At 42.8% G+C, this 14,044-nt stretch overlaps 1 protein-coding gene across 14 annotated transcripts in view; it reads right to left on the bottom strand.

Moving 5' to 3' along the window:
• Window positions 1-14,044, bottom strand: part of mef2d (myocyte enhancer factor 2d) — a 43,953-nt gene that overhangs the window by 8,326 nt on the left and 21,583 nt on the right. For 7 of the 14 annotated variants that reach the window (XM_028978807.1, XM_028978803.1, XM_028978810.1 and 4 more), the window contains 8 exons: window positions 11,389-11,523; window positions 11,154-11,291; window positions 6,536-6,746; window positions 6,318-6,374; window positions 4,487-4,665; window positions 4,119-4,148; window positions 1,667-1,781; window positions 1,049-1,232 (listed from right to left, as the gene is read on the bottom strand). In XM_028978807.1, the coding sequence (XP_028834640.1) occupies window positions 1,049-1,232; window positions 1,667-1,781; window positions 4,119-4,148; window positions 4,487-4,665; window positions 6,318-6,374; window positions 6,536-6,746; window positions 11,154-11,291; window positions 11,389-11,523 (1,049 nt within the window). The remainder of the gene's footprint in view (window positions 1-1,048; window positions 1,233-1,666; window positions 1,782-4,118; window positions 4,149-4,486; window positions 4,666-6,317; window positions 6,375-6,535; window positions 6,747-11,153; window positions 11,292-11,388; window positions 11,524-14,044) is intronic. The other 7 variants (XM_028978812.1, XM_028978814.1, XM_028978808.1 and 4 more) reach the window with 6 other exon arrangements.

Here is a 14,044-nt window from a genome sequence, read left to right as displayed (position 1 = left end):
AACGTCCACTTGAGAGAATGACAGTGAGTGAAAGAGGGAAATGAAAGAGTGAGAACAATATTTGGAGCAAGATTAAGACAGTCTGAAGTTTGTCTTAGCTAGATATAATGCAATTTAGAGCCAATACAACAGCAAAATAATACATTGCTAAAGCCATTAAAAGATAACAGAAAAATAATAAGAATATTTTAAGAATATCATTAGAATACAGGAAACACAGGAAAAGTTAGTACTGTTATACCAACAGTAGATGACATGTCCAAAGTAGCCACTTCTCATGTGTATGGCACCAACACTAACTAGCAGAGCCTCTAGCACAGACAACAGGTTTCAAAATACTGCCAAAACTGTCCAGGTGAGACAGCTGAAAATATGCAGAGGTGTGATGTTGGGATTTCTTAAAAAAGGGAAGAAAAAAATCTAGATAGAATGCAAGAAAGAATTTACACTGTGCTTCAAATTATTATGCTCACCTTGTTAAGAGATATAACAGCCAGTCAATACAATTAAAGATTTTATTCCAATAATTAAAACATGGATTGAAGCAAAATTACTAATGATTATATTTGCACAGAAAAGCTTATTTTTTAGATAAACTTAAAAAAGAAAAACATTTACTTGCATTTATTTGCAAACTCAATTACATATTAACCTGTATTTCACTTCAACGACTCCCTGCCTGTATTTCATTTTGAGGTATTCTGGCACCCATTCTCATATATTGTATAATAACTTCAAACACTATGCATTTATATAGCACCTTTCCTGCAAAACTGGAAAGATGCAAAAACAAAGTGGAAAAACTTTATTATTTAATGCTTTAATGAGGATTTTATGCAGGTTGTGTGGACCTAATTACCTGAGTAAGGTGTAGGTTAATGAGGCAGATCTAGAAATGCCTCCAAATGTACTAAATTGTGTAAGTTCATATTTTGACATATAGCTGCATTCTGCTTCCTTTTTAAAAACATAAGCCATTCAAGGTCAAAAAGATCACCAGTGATGTGACAGGTATAGGAGGTATGATAGTGAGTACTGAGTTACTTACACCAGGTTACTGAGAGAGGCCAGACTCAGCTGCTGTGTTTGGGGCTGTTGCTGCTGCTGCGGCTGTTGCTGGGATACTGATGGCTGCTGCTGCTGTTGCCAAGTGGACACGTTGCCTGGCAACAGCCCACCCGGCGATGTGAAAGCCTGGAGTGCTGTAAGGTCTGCACTTGTCAGCTGATACTCTGAGATGAAAAGGGGAAAAAAGGCATTTAATGCAGATTAACTCCTGAGACCACAGCACTAAGCACAGATTCTTTATTATTTAGAAGGTAACAAAATTAACGTTAAGCTATTAAAGAGAGAAGTGGAGGGAAAACTTCTAATAAAAAGTGTGAGAACAAGAGTGAAAAGAGGAAGAGAGAGATTGGCTCTAATCATAGGGCAACAGTGGTATTACAGCCCCACTCAACCTCTCAGCACTCAGAACTTATAATTACCCAATTTGAAGACAATTTCATTTAAGAACCATTTAGAACCAATGTGTTACTGAACTATTACACAAGAATAAGAAAAGACAGTGCTCACACTGTGAAGGTCAGATTTGAGTCCTTATGAATACATATTTGCTATGTGCTATCAACACACCCTGTACTCACACATTCACACACTCTCTCACCTGTATTGTAGGCCGTCGGCATGGCAGAGAACGGAGTCAGGAGGCTTGGTGTTGCCACGGAGACCACTGGTGTGGTGAGGGGCTGTGTGACTTGAGAGCCTAATCGCTGAGCATTCTGAGATAACAAAAGAACAGTGTGGACCGTAAGAACTTTTTTAAATTTAATGTTCCACATAAATTAATACCTATAAGTGGGATAGACAACATTACTGAATCCATTACTGAAAACTCACTCAGGGCTTTATTAGAAATGTCTACCTAGCTAGTGTTGGTACATGTGCCTCACTGACTAGACTTGTCTCTGCCAGACAGCTTAAAGCAGTCTAGCCACTGTCACAGGATCTACTCATGCGGCTGATGTCTGTGTAGGCATCAACATGCTTAACATGCAAAAATTAACAAGTGGGAGACAGGAGGCCTTTTCAAAAGACAAAGATGGTTTATAAAGAGTCATGGTTTTAAATAAGGTTGCTGACTGCATGAGATGACAACAAAGAACAAACTTTTTCACTTTCAAAACTGTTAATGTGGTGTTAACATGCATTTATTTTGTAGCAATGTCTTCTTACAATGGTACCCGGCAGTAGGTGGGATATACAGTATTTGTGAACCTTTTGTCTTTGACACAGGAAAATGAGAAAGGATCTAAGCAACTTCGACAGGATCCAAATTAAAGACAAAGTAAACGTAAATGTAAAATGAGTGAGTAAAATTCATTGTTATTCATAAGAGTTGCTATGTGTAGGCACCACTTTGCAACTTACAGGACTTTTTGCTAAGGACAGTGCCAAATACAACCTTCAGAGATCTAGTGGACTGCACACATTGGCAGGGACAGGGCTGTTTTGATGGCACATGTGGGACCTACACAATATTAGGTGGTCATGATATTATAGTCCATCTGTGCCTATCCTAAAGGATTTTTTGTATGCCACACCCCAGTGTCACTGGTATAGAGTAAGCTATTGGGCTACATTCTTTAGAATGTGGTCAGAGAGTACAGGTATTTTTCAGCTGTGAACAGGGCCTGAAATATCAATAACATGGACGTTTTCTACACAACTGTCTTATGAGGAACTACAGCACGTCTTGGGCAGCAAGTTTGCGTCGAACTAAACAAAGCACAACCCAATTCATGCCCCTTTCAGTCAAAACAAACAGGGCACTTCAAAATGTATGAGTGTGGATTTATACAGTACCATTACTGATGGAAAAACACCCAAAAATCTGAATCTGTGGCTGGGCCTAAATGAAACTCTTTTTATTTAAAAAGTCAGATTTCCCAACCTTCTCCCAACAGCTTTGTTTTTTCATGGATACTGTGATGGATACTTCAGAAAAGTAACACGTAGCTCATATCTGGGATCAATTGCTGCATTGCTTCATGCTGCTTATGTTGCTTGCAGCAGAAAATAAAATTGAATGCAATGAGCACACGCTAGCCAATGAAATCTGTCTATGCAAGTTATCTAGTGCAAATGCCAGCTGTTTTTGCTCAGTTAAACAGGCTATGAAACAATGACTTTTAATTTTATTGATCTTTGACAATGTCCAAACGTTCTAATACAAGCAATTATTAATTTGTTTTGTCTTTCATTTAATCACACTGAGCCACTCTCGGGTGAGCTGTATGTGGGAAAAACAAAAATTCTAAAAGCACAGCATCTGTAAAGCTAAACCACAAAATAATTACACCCTAAAAAGGTTTCAGCCAGTACTGTGCTAACATGGGGTCCAGGTGCCCAGGGGTCTGATCATTTCGCCCCAACCTACAGTGAGCTCTGTTAATCTGAACTGTGCAGTGAGGCATGTAGTACAGGGCACCAATCATTCGTGGCACTAGGGAGAGAACCGCAGCGTCCTTTGGGTGATCACTTCCACTTGGGTGAGTGCTGGGTCTAATCTGGCACATCCGACCCATGTGCAGTCAGCCCGGCACAGCTTGAGATGCACCCAATCAACACAGATCCAAATGAGCATTTTTCCTGTCTCAGAAACGGCCGAACAATCTGCACATTGCTAAAAATATCGTCTGTATAATGATACACATATGCAACATCTGTAACGGAACCTATCATGTCCAGTCTCATACACTTAAATCATTGTTTTGATTATGGGAAACCTATGAATTATAATTTTAGGGTTATATGCTCCCCTCTCAGTTTCAAGCAAACAATTCACCAATCAGGCATAACATTAAAACCCACTGAAGACAGTCCAGTCTTGCAGACAGATACCATGGGAGATTTTACACCCTTATTTAACACTACACGGGGGGGCCTTTGTGATAATAGACAGTTGCTTTTAATGTTGTGGCTGATCAGTATACACCAGGTGCAAACTGGTTCACGTGCCGGTATGACAATTTCCAAACGCATGGCATGAGGCACAATTCACCAATACACAAAGTACACTCCACACCACAACAGGCAAGTTATCAAAATCTATTCACCTCACTCACCAACTCCAGCTCTTCATCTGTCTGTGAGGGAGGAATGGGACAGAAAATGTGGGATTACTACTGTTTGCTGAATGCTGCCTCATGAGTTAACTCCCACCATGCACATAATATGGTAGATTAATGGGGCTAAAAGCATTGCAATCTAAACATAAAGCCTCATGTTGGAAGATACAACAGGGCAAAAAGTTCAACAATTGTCGTTATAAACTGTCTCACTACATTTTCAAGTAATAGAACGACTGAATTCAATTATGAATGTAGTGTGATTTCAGCATTGTTGGACAGCCTTTCACATGAAGGTTAACAAAAGATCTAAAGACGTGGCTCAGACCAAAAAGGTTGCCATAGTGTCTGCTCACCAGCTGCATCAGGCTCTTTCCACTCTGAGAAGTGATGACCCGGAGGTCCGGCTTGCGGCTGTTGACCATCTGGGGACTGGGCGGAGGTGGAGACTTGGCCGGAACTACTTTCCCAATGCTGTTGCCATTGGACACAGACAGAAGTCCTGGGGAGGCCCGGGCGCTGATGTACCCATTTGCTAATGATGCACAAAACACAAAATGTGTCACAGGGCTGCTCACACTAATATATTTAATTTTATGGTCAATAACACTCTTGCACTACACCAGCATTTGGAACAACAGTCACCCTTTGCTGAAACTTCCCTTTATTCCCTCAGGTTTAAAAATCCTATTACATCATAATCAGTGGATTAGAAGTAACTGGATAAAAAGCTGCTGTGGTGTTTTCCCGTTGCTCTGAGAACAGCATTCCTCATCAAGGCATAAATGAAGCCCAGTGTGTTAAAAGTAGCAGGCGACTCAAAAGCATGTGGTGGCTGTAGACTGTCGGCTGAAACAGGGACTTTCCCAGGACACTCCCCAGAGCAAAGCCAGCGGGGAGCCATGAGCGAACGCTTTCACAGAGCTACGCTGCACAAACATGTGACACCACAGCTCTCACACTCTTCAGCCAGTGGCTGCTTCACGGGGAAAAGGAATTTGAGGCGCCAGATTTAGTTGATTCTCGTACAACAGTGCGGGAAAAAATGCAGTCTGACGGCACAGACTTTGATTCTTGTCATTATCAACTACCTGCACTTCTCACATGTATCATGTGAACGCTGTAAAACCATCTCAGTCAATGAGTCACACCGAACATGTGAAATACTGGACGTAGAAGGAGTAAATAAACCAAGCATAACACTGGAAGTAGAAGTAAAGTTAGTGTGGAAGAGAATTTGTCTTAAATATCCATTTCAGCACAAGAAAACTGAAATGAAAATATTTTATTAGAGTGGGGCAAGTTGTGATGGGGGTTTTAGACACGCGTTTGCCCTGTTTGGAGCGTGTTCTTTCACTCAGTCAGCCCCCCACAGAGGGCTTGGGTCAGAACCTTGCTTGAGTTGCTCTCAGGAGGCCAGAGGCTCTTATTACTCCTGGCCTGGCGTGGGAATGTCAGGAATGCCACATGACGTCAATGGTGACATTCCCTGAGCCCAAGCCGGACCACAACAGCTGAGAATCAAGTGACAGGAGGGGCAGGAGGAGGGCCAATGTGGGACAGAAAAGCAACTAGGTGCTTCTGACCCTTTATGGGACTATGTTTCTCAGTTTACTGTGCAGGGCCAAAAACAGGCCAGATAAACCAGCTCACTTTGTGTGAACAGACGTGTCTAAAATACACTTTTTGGGGCTGTCAAAGTGACTTCTGAGAAGTCTGTCAAGGTGTAATCAGTTTTTTTTCCAGTCAGGTTTTATCAGGGTGGAGCAGACAAGTGAGATATGGGGGGACAGCTGAGAAGGCGTTAGTCCAGGCCATTCATGTCATTCATGTCTGCCATTCTGCTCACCCTCACGTCTTCCCCTCCCCCATTACCCATTACGCCCTGGGGCTGTTTACAGGGTATGAGCTGGTCCTGTGACCCTCAGCTGTTGCGCTCTCAACAGGTGTGGGAACGTCCAATGGGTAAAGGGCGAGAGGGATTGTATGGTATCTGACGCTGTGGACAGCCTGTCCCCACACAAACACTCACACAAATGCATAGTGAGGCTTAGTGTACTGGCACTGTCACGCTGAGAATGTTCACTGCTTGAAAGAGAAAGGTACAGAGGGACGGGTAATGAATGCTATCACAATAGTCAGAAGGGAAACCCCACACAGGAGAAAAAGCAGCAAGATGTTACTCACCCACTGGACTTGGACATGCCCCATTGGAGTTGTTGAGGTCGCCACCTAAAAGTGCACCTAAAAAAAACCAAATGCAGGAATGCTTTATAAAATGCTTTTTTCAGTGCTTGGTTCAGACACAACAAGGCAAGTGTATTCCAATATAAATATTATGTTTATTTTGCACTAAAAGTCAGTACACTCGGCAGTGAGACATGCTTCGCAGATCCTTCCCTCACCTGCGCTGGCTGGTCGCTGTGGTAACCCTGGAGACACTGTGTTCCTCTGGAGGGCTGGTTGCTGTGGTGACAGCAGGCGGGGATCTGTGAGGGTGGACGTGACGAACGAGGTGGTGACGAGGGTGCTGCCAGGGTTGCTGAACTGCAGAGCACTCTGGTTGGACACGGGCACTGTGACTGGCATGGAGAAAGTGGGCGGCGGGACTGTGGACTGAGACAGACCAAGACAGGTAGAAACCACATTAAAAGATGTGTTTTAGGAGGCAGCCACTTTCTTCCTAATGCTCAGACATAGCCACCCCGCCCCCTGCACACACACATATATACACGTTTTGGATTTTATGGCATGCCAGTGGGTCTCGAGGAAACTCAAGCTGGAAGCGGCTGAAAGTGCTCACAACACACAACATCATGTGCAAACCTCACTGACAACAACTGGGCCACATGTTATCATTCACGCTACTCATTTACGGTACTTTCTAAAATTAGGTCTGCTCGTTTTAAAAGGAGGGATACATGATTCATAGCAACAAGGAATTCCTAGCACTGTGAAATGACAAACATAAGCAAAATGAATAATTAATAGAAAAACAAGCACAGAATTAGAGCCAGATAGCATTAGTATCATGTCTGGTCTGAGTTTATTGTGGTCCTGATGAAGTCTGGATGAAGAAAACAAACTTCTCACTGCTATGCAGGATGGAATAAAATGGCTGAACCATTTGTACCACATACCGTTTCTGAATTTAGATTTTTATCATTTGTCAGGTATACCTGGAGGGGAAATATTAGGTATTGTTTCTGTAGACCTGAGAAAGAAGGAAAGGGCTGAGCGATCTTGATGCAGTCTGAGTCAGCTAAATTTTTTTCTTGCTCTGGTGGCATCGGTGGGCGGTGGACTCAAACTGTCCGGCACCTCAGCAAATGGCAACCTATTTTCCTCTGTTCCTCGGCAGAAGCAGGGTCGCTATAATTAGAATGTGGGCCACGCGTGGCCTCGTGTGTCCTACGTGGGACCCAGTTAGGAAGAGTTGCTGTCTGTTCTGTCCTTCCTTCGCACTACAAGCGTTGTCTTCAGAATGATGGAGGACAGGAGAAAAATCACAATGGGAGGCATCTGACCACCCCTCCTTCCCCACTCATCACTCATACCCTTCACAGCTAACCTTCAATCGGTGTGCCATCTGTGAATGTCTGCAGGAAGCAACCGATCACAGGGACCATGCTCAACCCGCATGGTATGTAACCTGACCACTGATGTATCTGGTGCATGTGGTGAATGTCTCAACCGTGCGTACCAACCGGCAGAGATGCTGAGATGGACGAAAACCTCCAAGCCCTACGACTAAAAGGTTTAAATGGGTTCATTATGCTGAACCCGGATCAATGAGCCCAATCTGCCATGCTGGTGGCCAGGACTGTGAGTTACAGCACAGCACACGGTCCAGGCAGGACAGGGGTGGTTTAACTGTGGGATTAGTGTAGGGAAAGCACAGGAGAAGAAACCAGGAGCATACAGCAGTTTTATCGGGGTTTAGGGGCGCAAAATAAAAATGTGTGTTAGATTGGGACATATTTGTGTAGGGTCAAATCGCACTGGTTTGAGGTGGAACACAGGGAAGTGACTTATAATAGCAGATAGTTTTACCAGATCAACTCTGCTCACTTTTGGTAACAGACGTTTTTATGTTTGTTCTTTGCTATTTTCTTGTGCATAAATTCCAGCGCTTTGCAATATAGTCATTGTACTGTTTGGGACATATTGGGATATTATGGGAACACCCTTAAAGATGTAGCATGTGGGGAGTGTTCACTAATGTAAGAATTCCTGAATTTAAGTTCTGATAATCCATCTGCAAATCTGTTTTGGCAGAGGACATTGTTCCGAGTTGATGATGTCCACTGATTTTTAAAAAAAATAAAACCGAGGAAAACAAGAGGTGGAGAGGAGACGGGAGCTTACACTAAGCTTTGTGATTGTAACAGACTGACAAGAGCAGGTTTCCATTATCCAGAATGAGGATGCATCATCATTATTACGATTTATTTTATGATTTACAACTTTGTGACATGAATTGTATAATATAGCTTACTTATTTACTTACTCCTTGTCAAGACACATATAATAATCAAAGCAATGTAGGGCTGCAACTATGAAATATTAATTCCTCACAAAGAAGCTTTTCATTTAACTCAACACTTTCATTAGATCAAAGCTTAAAACCTGTAGCTTATTGGCTGAATGAACTAAGCCCATTTAATCAACCTTTCTGTAAAATATTTGTAATGTACATGGAAAAAAAACTATGAAATACAACTTCATAAACATAGGTCTATTTGTCCTTTTATTTTAATAAAAAAAAGATAAAGTTGTGTACCCCTGCTATAGCCCATCTGTGTACAAAGGTACAAAATAGTAAAAAGATCATATATACAGTAAGTATTACTAATAATCCAATTAAAAGGTTTCAGTTTCCAACTGTATCCAATTTTAATCAGATTTGGAAACTTTATCAGCCTTTGAATTCCAGAGACATTTCTTTTTTAAATATTTTGCCTCTACAATTTTGCTGAAATTAATTTCAGTGTATAATTTCCAATGCAAATAAGCAACAAAATTTAAAATAATATTGTTCAGCTTGCTTCTACTTGTGAAATTCAGGCTGAGGCTCATGATGCTCCACTGTACTGTTATCACGGTTATCGTTTTTTTTGAAGTTATAATAACCTCCTCAAGAAGTTAAATAAAAGCCCACCCACAATAAAATCTGATTGCTTCGCAAAATAAGCCAATCAGAAAGCCTTTTGTCTGTGGAATCGGAAACACACGCAGTCATCAACACGTTCTCTCTCTCTCTTTCTCTCATTCTGTCTTTTGAATGCTTGACGCAAAATAAATGTCTCGCCTGCATGCTCTTGTTTGCTAGCTCTATTTTTTGGGATATTTTATGCAATTTGCAGGCAACAATGTGACAGATTCCGGGAACTTCCAAGAGACTTGGAATGTTTGACAGCTGCGTGTATCAGTTTAAAAATATTGTAAAGAAAACACAAAAGATGCTAATTTCTGCCATTTTATCAATCATGAAAAATGAGAGCTAGATCACTCACCACACACTACACCTGTGAAGGTCGAGCAAATATTGCTTATTCTACCCCCCGGTGTCTAATATTTGAATTTTTGCTTTGATGGGCAAAGTAGTTGTGTTTTCACCATTTTGCTTTAGCTCACATGAAACCGCAATAAAGGTTTTATCCCTACAACAATTAGATTAGATTTTATTCCCGTTTTGTGTTCATATAGAAGTAGTGTATGAGTACTTTGAAATAGTCTCTACAAATTTAGTATTTCCTGGTCGTAATGACATGGAAAGTGAATTATGCTGCCGCCCTAGTTTATAATGTCCCTCATGTCCTGTAAGCCTTTGAAATGTTCCCTTTAACTTCAGAGATCCCTCACTCTGTTTAAACATCCACATTTAGCGCTGGGTCAAAAAGCAGTGACATTTACGGCTGAGTTCAGGTGACCTTTTCAAGGTCAAGGCCACAACAGCCTTTTCAAACGTAACGTGAAAATATCCCTCAGCAAATGTGCTATGCCTTTTTTTTATTGCTAGCTCAGACAGCTTAATAATGGCTTTGATTTTAGCTGAAGATGAATAAAAGATTACCCGAACATTATCAGGTGCTACACTGTGTCTAGACCATAAATTCACAGAAAACACATCACTGGAAAATGCTGAAAGAGCGAATGATTAAGGGCAAATCCCTCTCTGACTGCATGATATAATATACTGTACAGTTGATACGGCTGCATGGCTGCAAGGATGGGCAAACAGGGCCGGATTATGGCTGTATCTCAGCTGCTGACTGTCAGGACAGGATTATTTCGTTTGTGCGGGGATGGACGCTGTATGCTTCTGTCTTCTACAACCCAATGGAAGGTGTGCTGGGCAACATGGGGGATGTTGCAAAACTGCAGTCCTGAAAAAGGCTGCGGAAGGCCTTTTGACAAAAGCCGTGCACATTCCTGTGTTTAAACGCACCTTCTGACTACTAACATATATACATCTCGAAGCAATTGGAAATAATTTCATGATTAGTGGCCTGCAATTTCAAGATAAAATTGAAATATTCTCTTCTCGATTGAGGTCACTTGTTCTATGGACTTCCACACACAGTTGATAAAATACCTGATCGAGTGAACAAGATCTAGCACTGGCTAAATACGTCCGGGGCCAGGTCTGGAGCTGTTAATCTGTACTATGCATTCAGACTTTAGATGTATTCTGGTGCAACACTGGGAAAATGATTCACAAAACTAACACAGACGTGGTGTCAAAAACATTCAAATGTGCAAAGAAGTCCGATTATTCCAGAAAGTGGTCTTATTGGCCTGGATTTTCGACTTGCCCAGCACACCCGGTCAGAGGGCAAAGCTTTGGAGGAGGCAGGGAGGTGAGGGACAGGGTGGGGTTGGAGTTGTGAGAGATGGAAGGTGCTCAGTGAGTTGGTGCTTTATTTCTGCTTTGATTTTCTGGCTTTTTTTTTTTTTTCTTTGCTGGGGAGGGTTGGGGAGGGTGAGGGAGGCCACAGTGGCAGCCACACTGGTACTCACTGACAGCCTATAGCTCTGCATCATTTTATCAAACTCCTCGTCAATTTTTTTGTATTTCTCCTCAGTGCGGGGGGTGAGGGAGAAGGGCTCCTCAGGGTCTGGGCTCTCAGAGTCTCGGTGCTCTTTCTTGTTCAGAGCCTTCATTTCCCCAGCAGGATGGAGACAGAAAGAGAGAAAGAGAGAAGGGGACGAAGGTTAGCGGGACCAGATAGGGAAAGCAAAAAGGATTACTCACGCCATATCGTTTGAAGAGGATGTCCAGCTCCTCGTTCTTGCGGAACTTGTCGTCGTTTAACGGGCTTTGGTCGATGGAGTCTTCCCCATCTGGCTCTGGGCTGTTGCAACCATTAAAGCCTTTCTTTCGCAATGTCTTTAAACATTTAAAGGGGGAGAAAGAGGAGGAAATCTTTCATTTGTGGCCATGTTGTGCTATTTAGTTTGGACAATGCAAACTAAACCCAAAATCAAGCTGTTTGTTTTTATGTTAACAACGTCAGACCTGTCAGACCCAAATAATACTAACAATGAGCATAATCCAAAAGCAGCTTCTTATGTCAAATACATAATATATATACAATAATCCAAAGGTTTTCAGATACAAAAAACTTGGACACCTGCAAAGTGTCCATTACGATCAATTTGACTTAACTGAAAAAGACATTTTCTTCAAGAATTAACCTCCAACCAATCAAAATCAGGTATGTGTTGACCAAACGATTCCTATAAATCCAACAATGTGCTTCACAGCATTTATTTGTACCGAAGTAAACGAAAGTAGAGACAACAAACAAAACCGCAAGAATGGTAGTATGTGCTCAGGTCGTTCAGTCAAGCCATTTTAGCTTTACCAAGAAAGGGTCTTATTTCAAGAGGATTTTGAAAACTGGCTTCACAGTAAGTAGCTTTTCTTCTAGGAACTCAAAAATAAATAAATAAACAAACAAACAAAAAAATAAATAAATGGCTAAAAGCCGTTTCTATCCCTTTTGCTGTGACCTGATACAGAAGAATGCTCAAAACCCACCTTAAATTTGACTTACAAAATTCCCGAAACATGTTTAATAATAAGATGCTTCATATTTTACCAAATGTAAAAATAAATGGAAAACCATCGCTACAATGAACACTATAAATGCATTAATTACACTTAATGCTTGGATTGGATGGCAGGCTTGTTGGGACTAAATTTCAGTAACTGATGCATAATTAATAATGTACTAATAAATATATATAGTCAAAGTATTTTATTTTATTACAGCAGAACATAAATGCTGTATCCTGCTGGTTTTCCTTCACACACACGCATAGAGTGAGAGAGAGAGAGAGAGAGAGAGAGAGAGAGAGAAGGAGAGAACGGAGAGAAAAGTCAGTCAGCTGATCAGCTTGTCCCTCAGTCAGCTCCATCTGTTCACCTGTCCCTCCACACCTCTCCCCCGCTGGAACACGCTCTTTCAAGTGCAGCCTCTATTGTGTTGCCAGGGTAAGATTCCCCTGCAGAGCAGCGCAGGCTGTGACTGGCTGGAGCGCTCTCTCCTACCCCTCCCCCTCCAGCACCTTCCACGCTCTCTCCCTCGTGCGTCGTTGCATGCACTCTCCATCCACCCCACCCTCTCTCTCTCTCTCTCTCTCTCGCTCCTTCGACTGCCTGCAGTTTTCCATTTCGTCTGGACTCTTCCCACGACTCTGCGCTGTCCTCTTTTGCCCCTACGCTCTCTTCAATTCCCAGTGCCTTTATTCCGCCTGTTCCCTTCCTTTCTGTCAGTCTGTCTCTCCTGCTCTCGCAATACAGTGTGGGAAGAGCGAGTGAAGCAAACCGTGTGGGCTCTCGTCCGTGGAGGCCGCATGTAATGTCATGTTGCATTTGCAGAGGGGCGCGTACAGGGCCACGGGCCCCGCAAGGCATCCCCAGAGTCTGGCTCTAAAGCCTGGACTTCCTGCAACCTGCCCAGCCATGGAGCCCTGATGAAGAGGAGGAGATGAAAACCGTCTCCTCCTGAGTCTGCAGGTCCCCACATTTAAAAGCCCTTCTGCCATTACAGCACACACCACTCAGCATTACTTATGCATGGAGTTAATGGAGTCTGTCGGATGATCCCCAGCGAGGCGGCGGCTCTCGTGTTCTTTCTCGGGGGGCTGCTAGTGGATCATGGCCCACGTGGCACTGGGCAGAAAGCTGGACTGCTGCCCCCCCCCCCACACACACAGCCTGCTTCGAGGCCAGGTTAAAGGTAAAGTCATTCGGACAATAAGACATCATTATTCATGCCAGTCTGCAGGCGTAATATAGACTATTCCTCCACGTTTATTTTAAAACCCGGACTTTGCCAGGATATAAAGTACAACATGGCACTGTCTGACCGAGAGCTCAACCCGGAAATGCCCCTGCTCGTTTTCTGGGCCTGGTGCAGATTAGTCTGTTGAGAAAAGACAGGTCTTAGGGGAGCCACAAGAATTTGTTTGACACTGCAAAGCAGGATTAGCCCACAGGGAGCATCACAGGGGCCACAGTGGGGGTTGGTCGAAGGTCCCCAGAGCAGATTGGGACAGCATTAGAGAATTATAAATGTAAAGCTATTGGACCTCACTATTCAAATGGCTGGACTGAAGAAAGGCTGATAATTAACATCTTAAAGACAGTCGGGCGATATCAGATACATTTTTTCTACTTCCTGTGACCTGGAATCTGGGCAATGACAAGAGTCTCTAAGCCCCTACAGCCTATGATGCTGAGGCAAGATCCTCCTCCTTCTCTGAGCTGCTTAAGAAAAGGGCATCCCTCACTTCTCCTCCTCTCCTCACCCCCCTCCCTCTCTCTCTCTCTCTCTCTCTCTCTCTCTCTCTCTCTCTCTCTCGCTCCTTCCTTTCACCCTCATTGTGCCTCTCTCTCCTTC

This window comes from Denticeps clupeoides, chromosome 5, assembly GCF_900700375.1.
Source record: "Denticeps clupeoides chromosome 5, fDenClu1.1, whole genome shotgun sequence".
In the NCBI taxonomy this organism is placed as follows: domain Eukaryota; kingdom Metazoa; phylum Chordata; class Actinopteri; order Clupeiformes; family Denticipitidae; genus Denticeps; species Denticeps clupeoides.
This window is presented reverse-complemented; position numbering and strand designations above follow the sequence as displayed.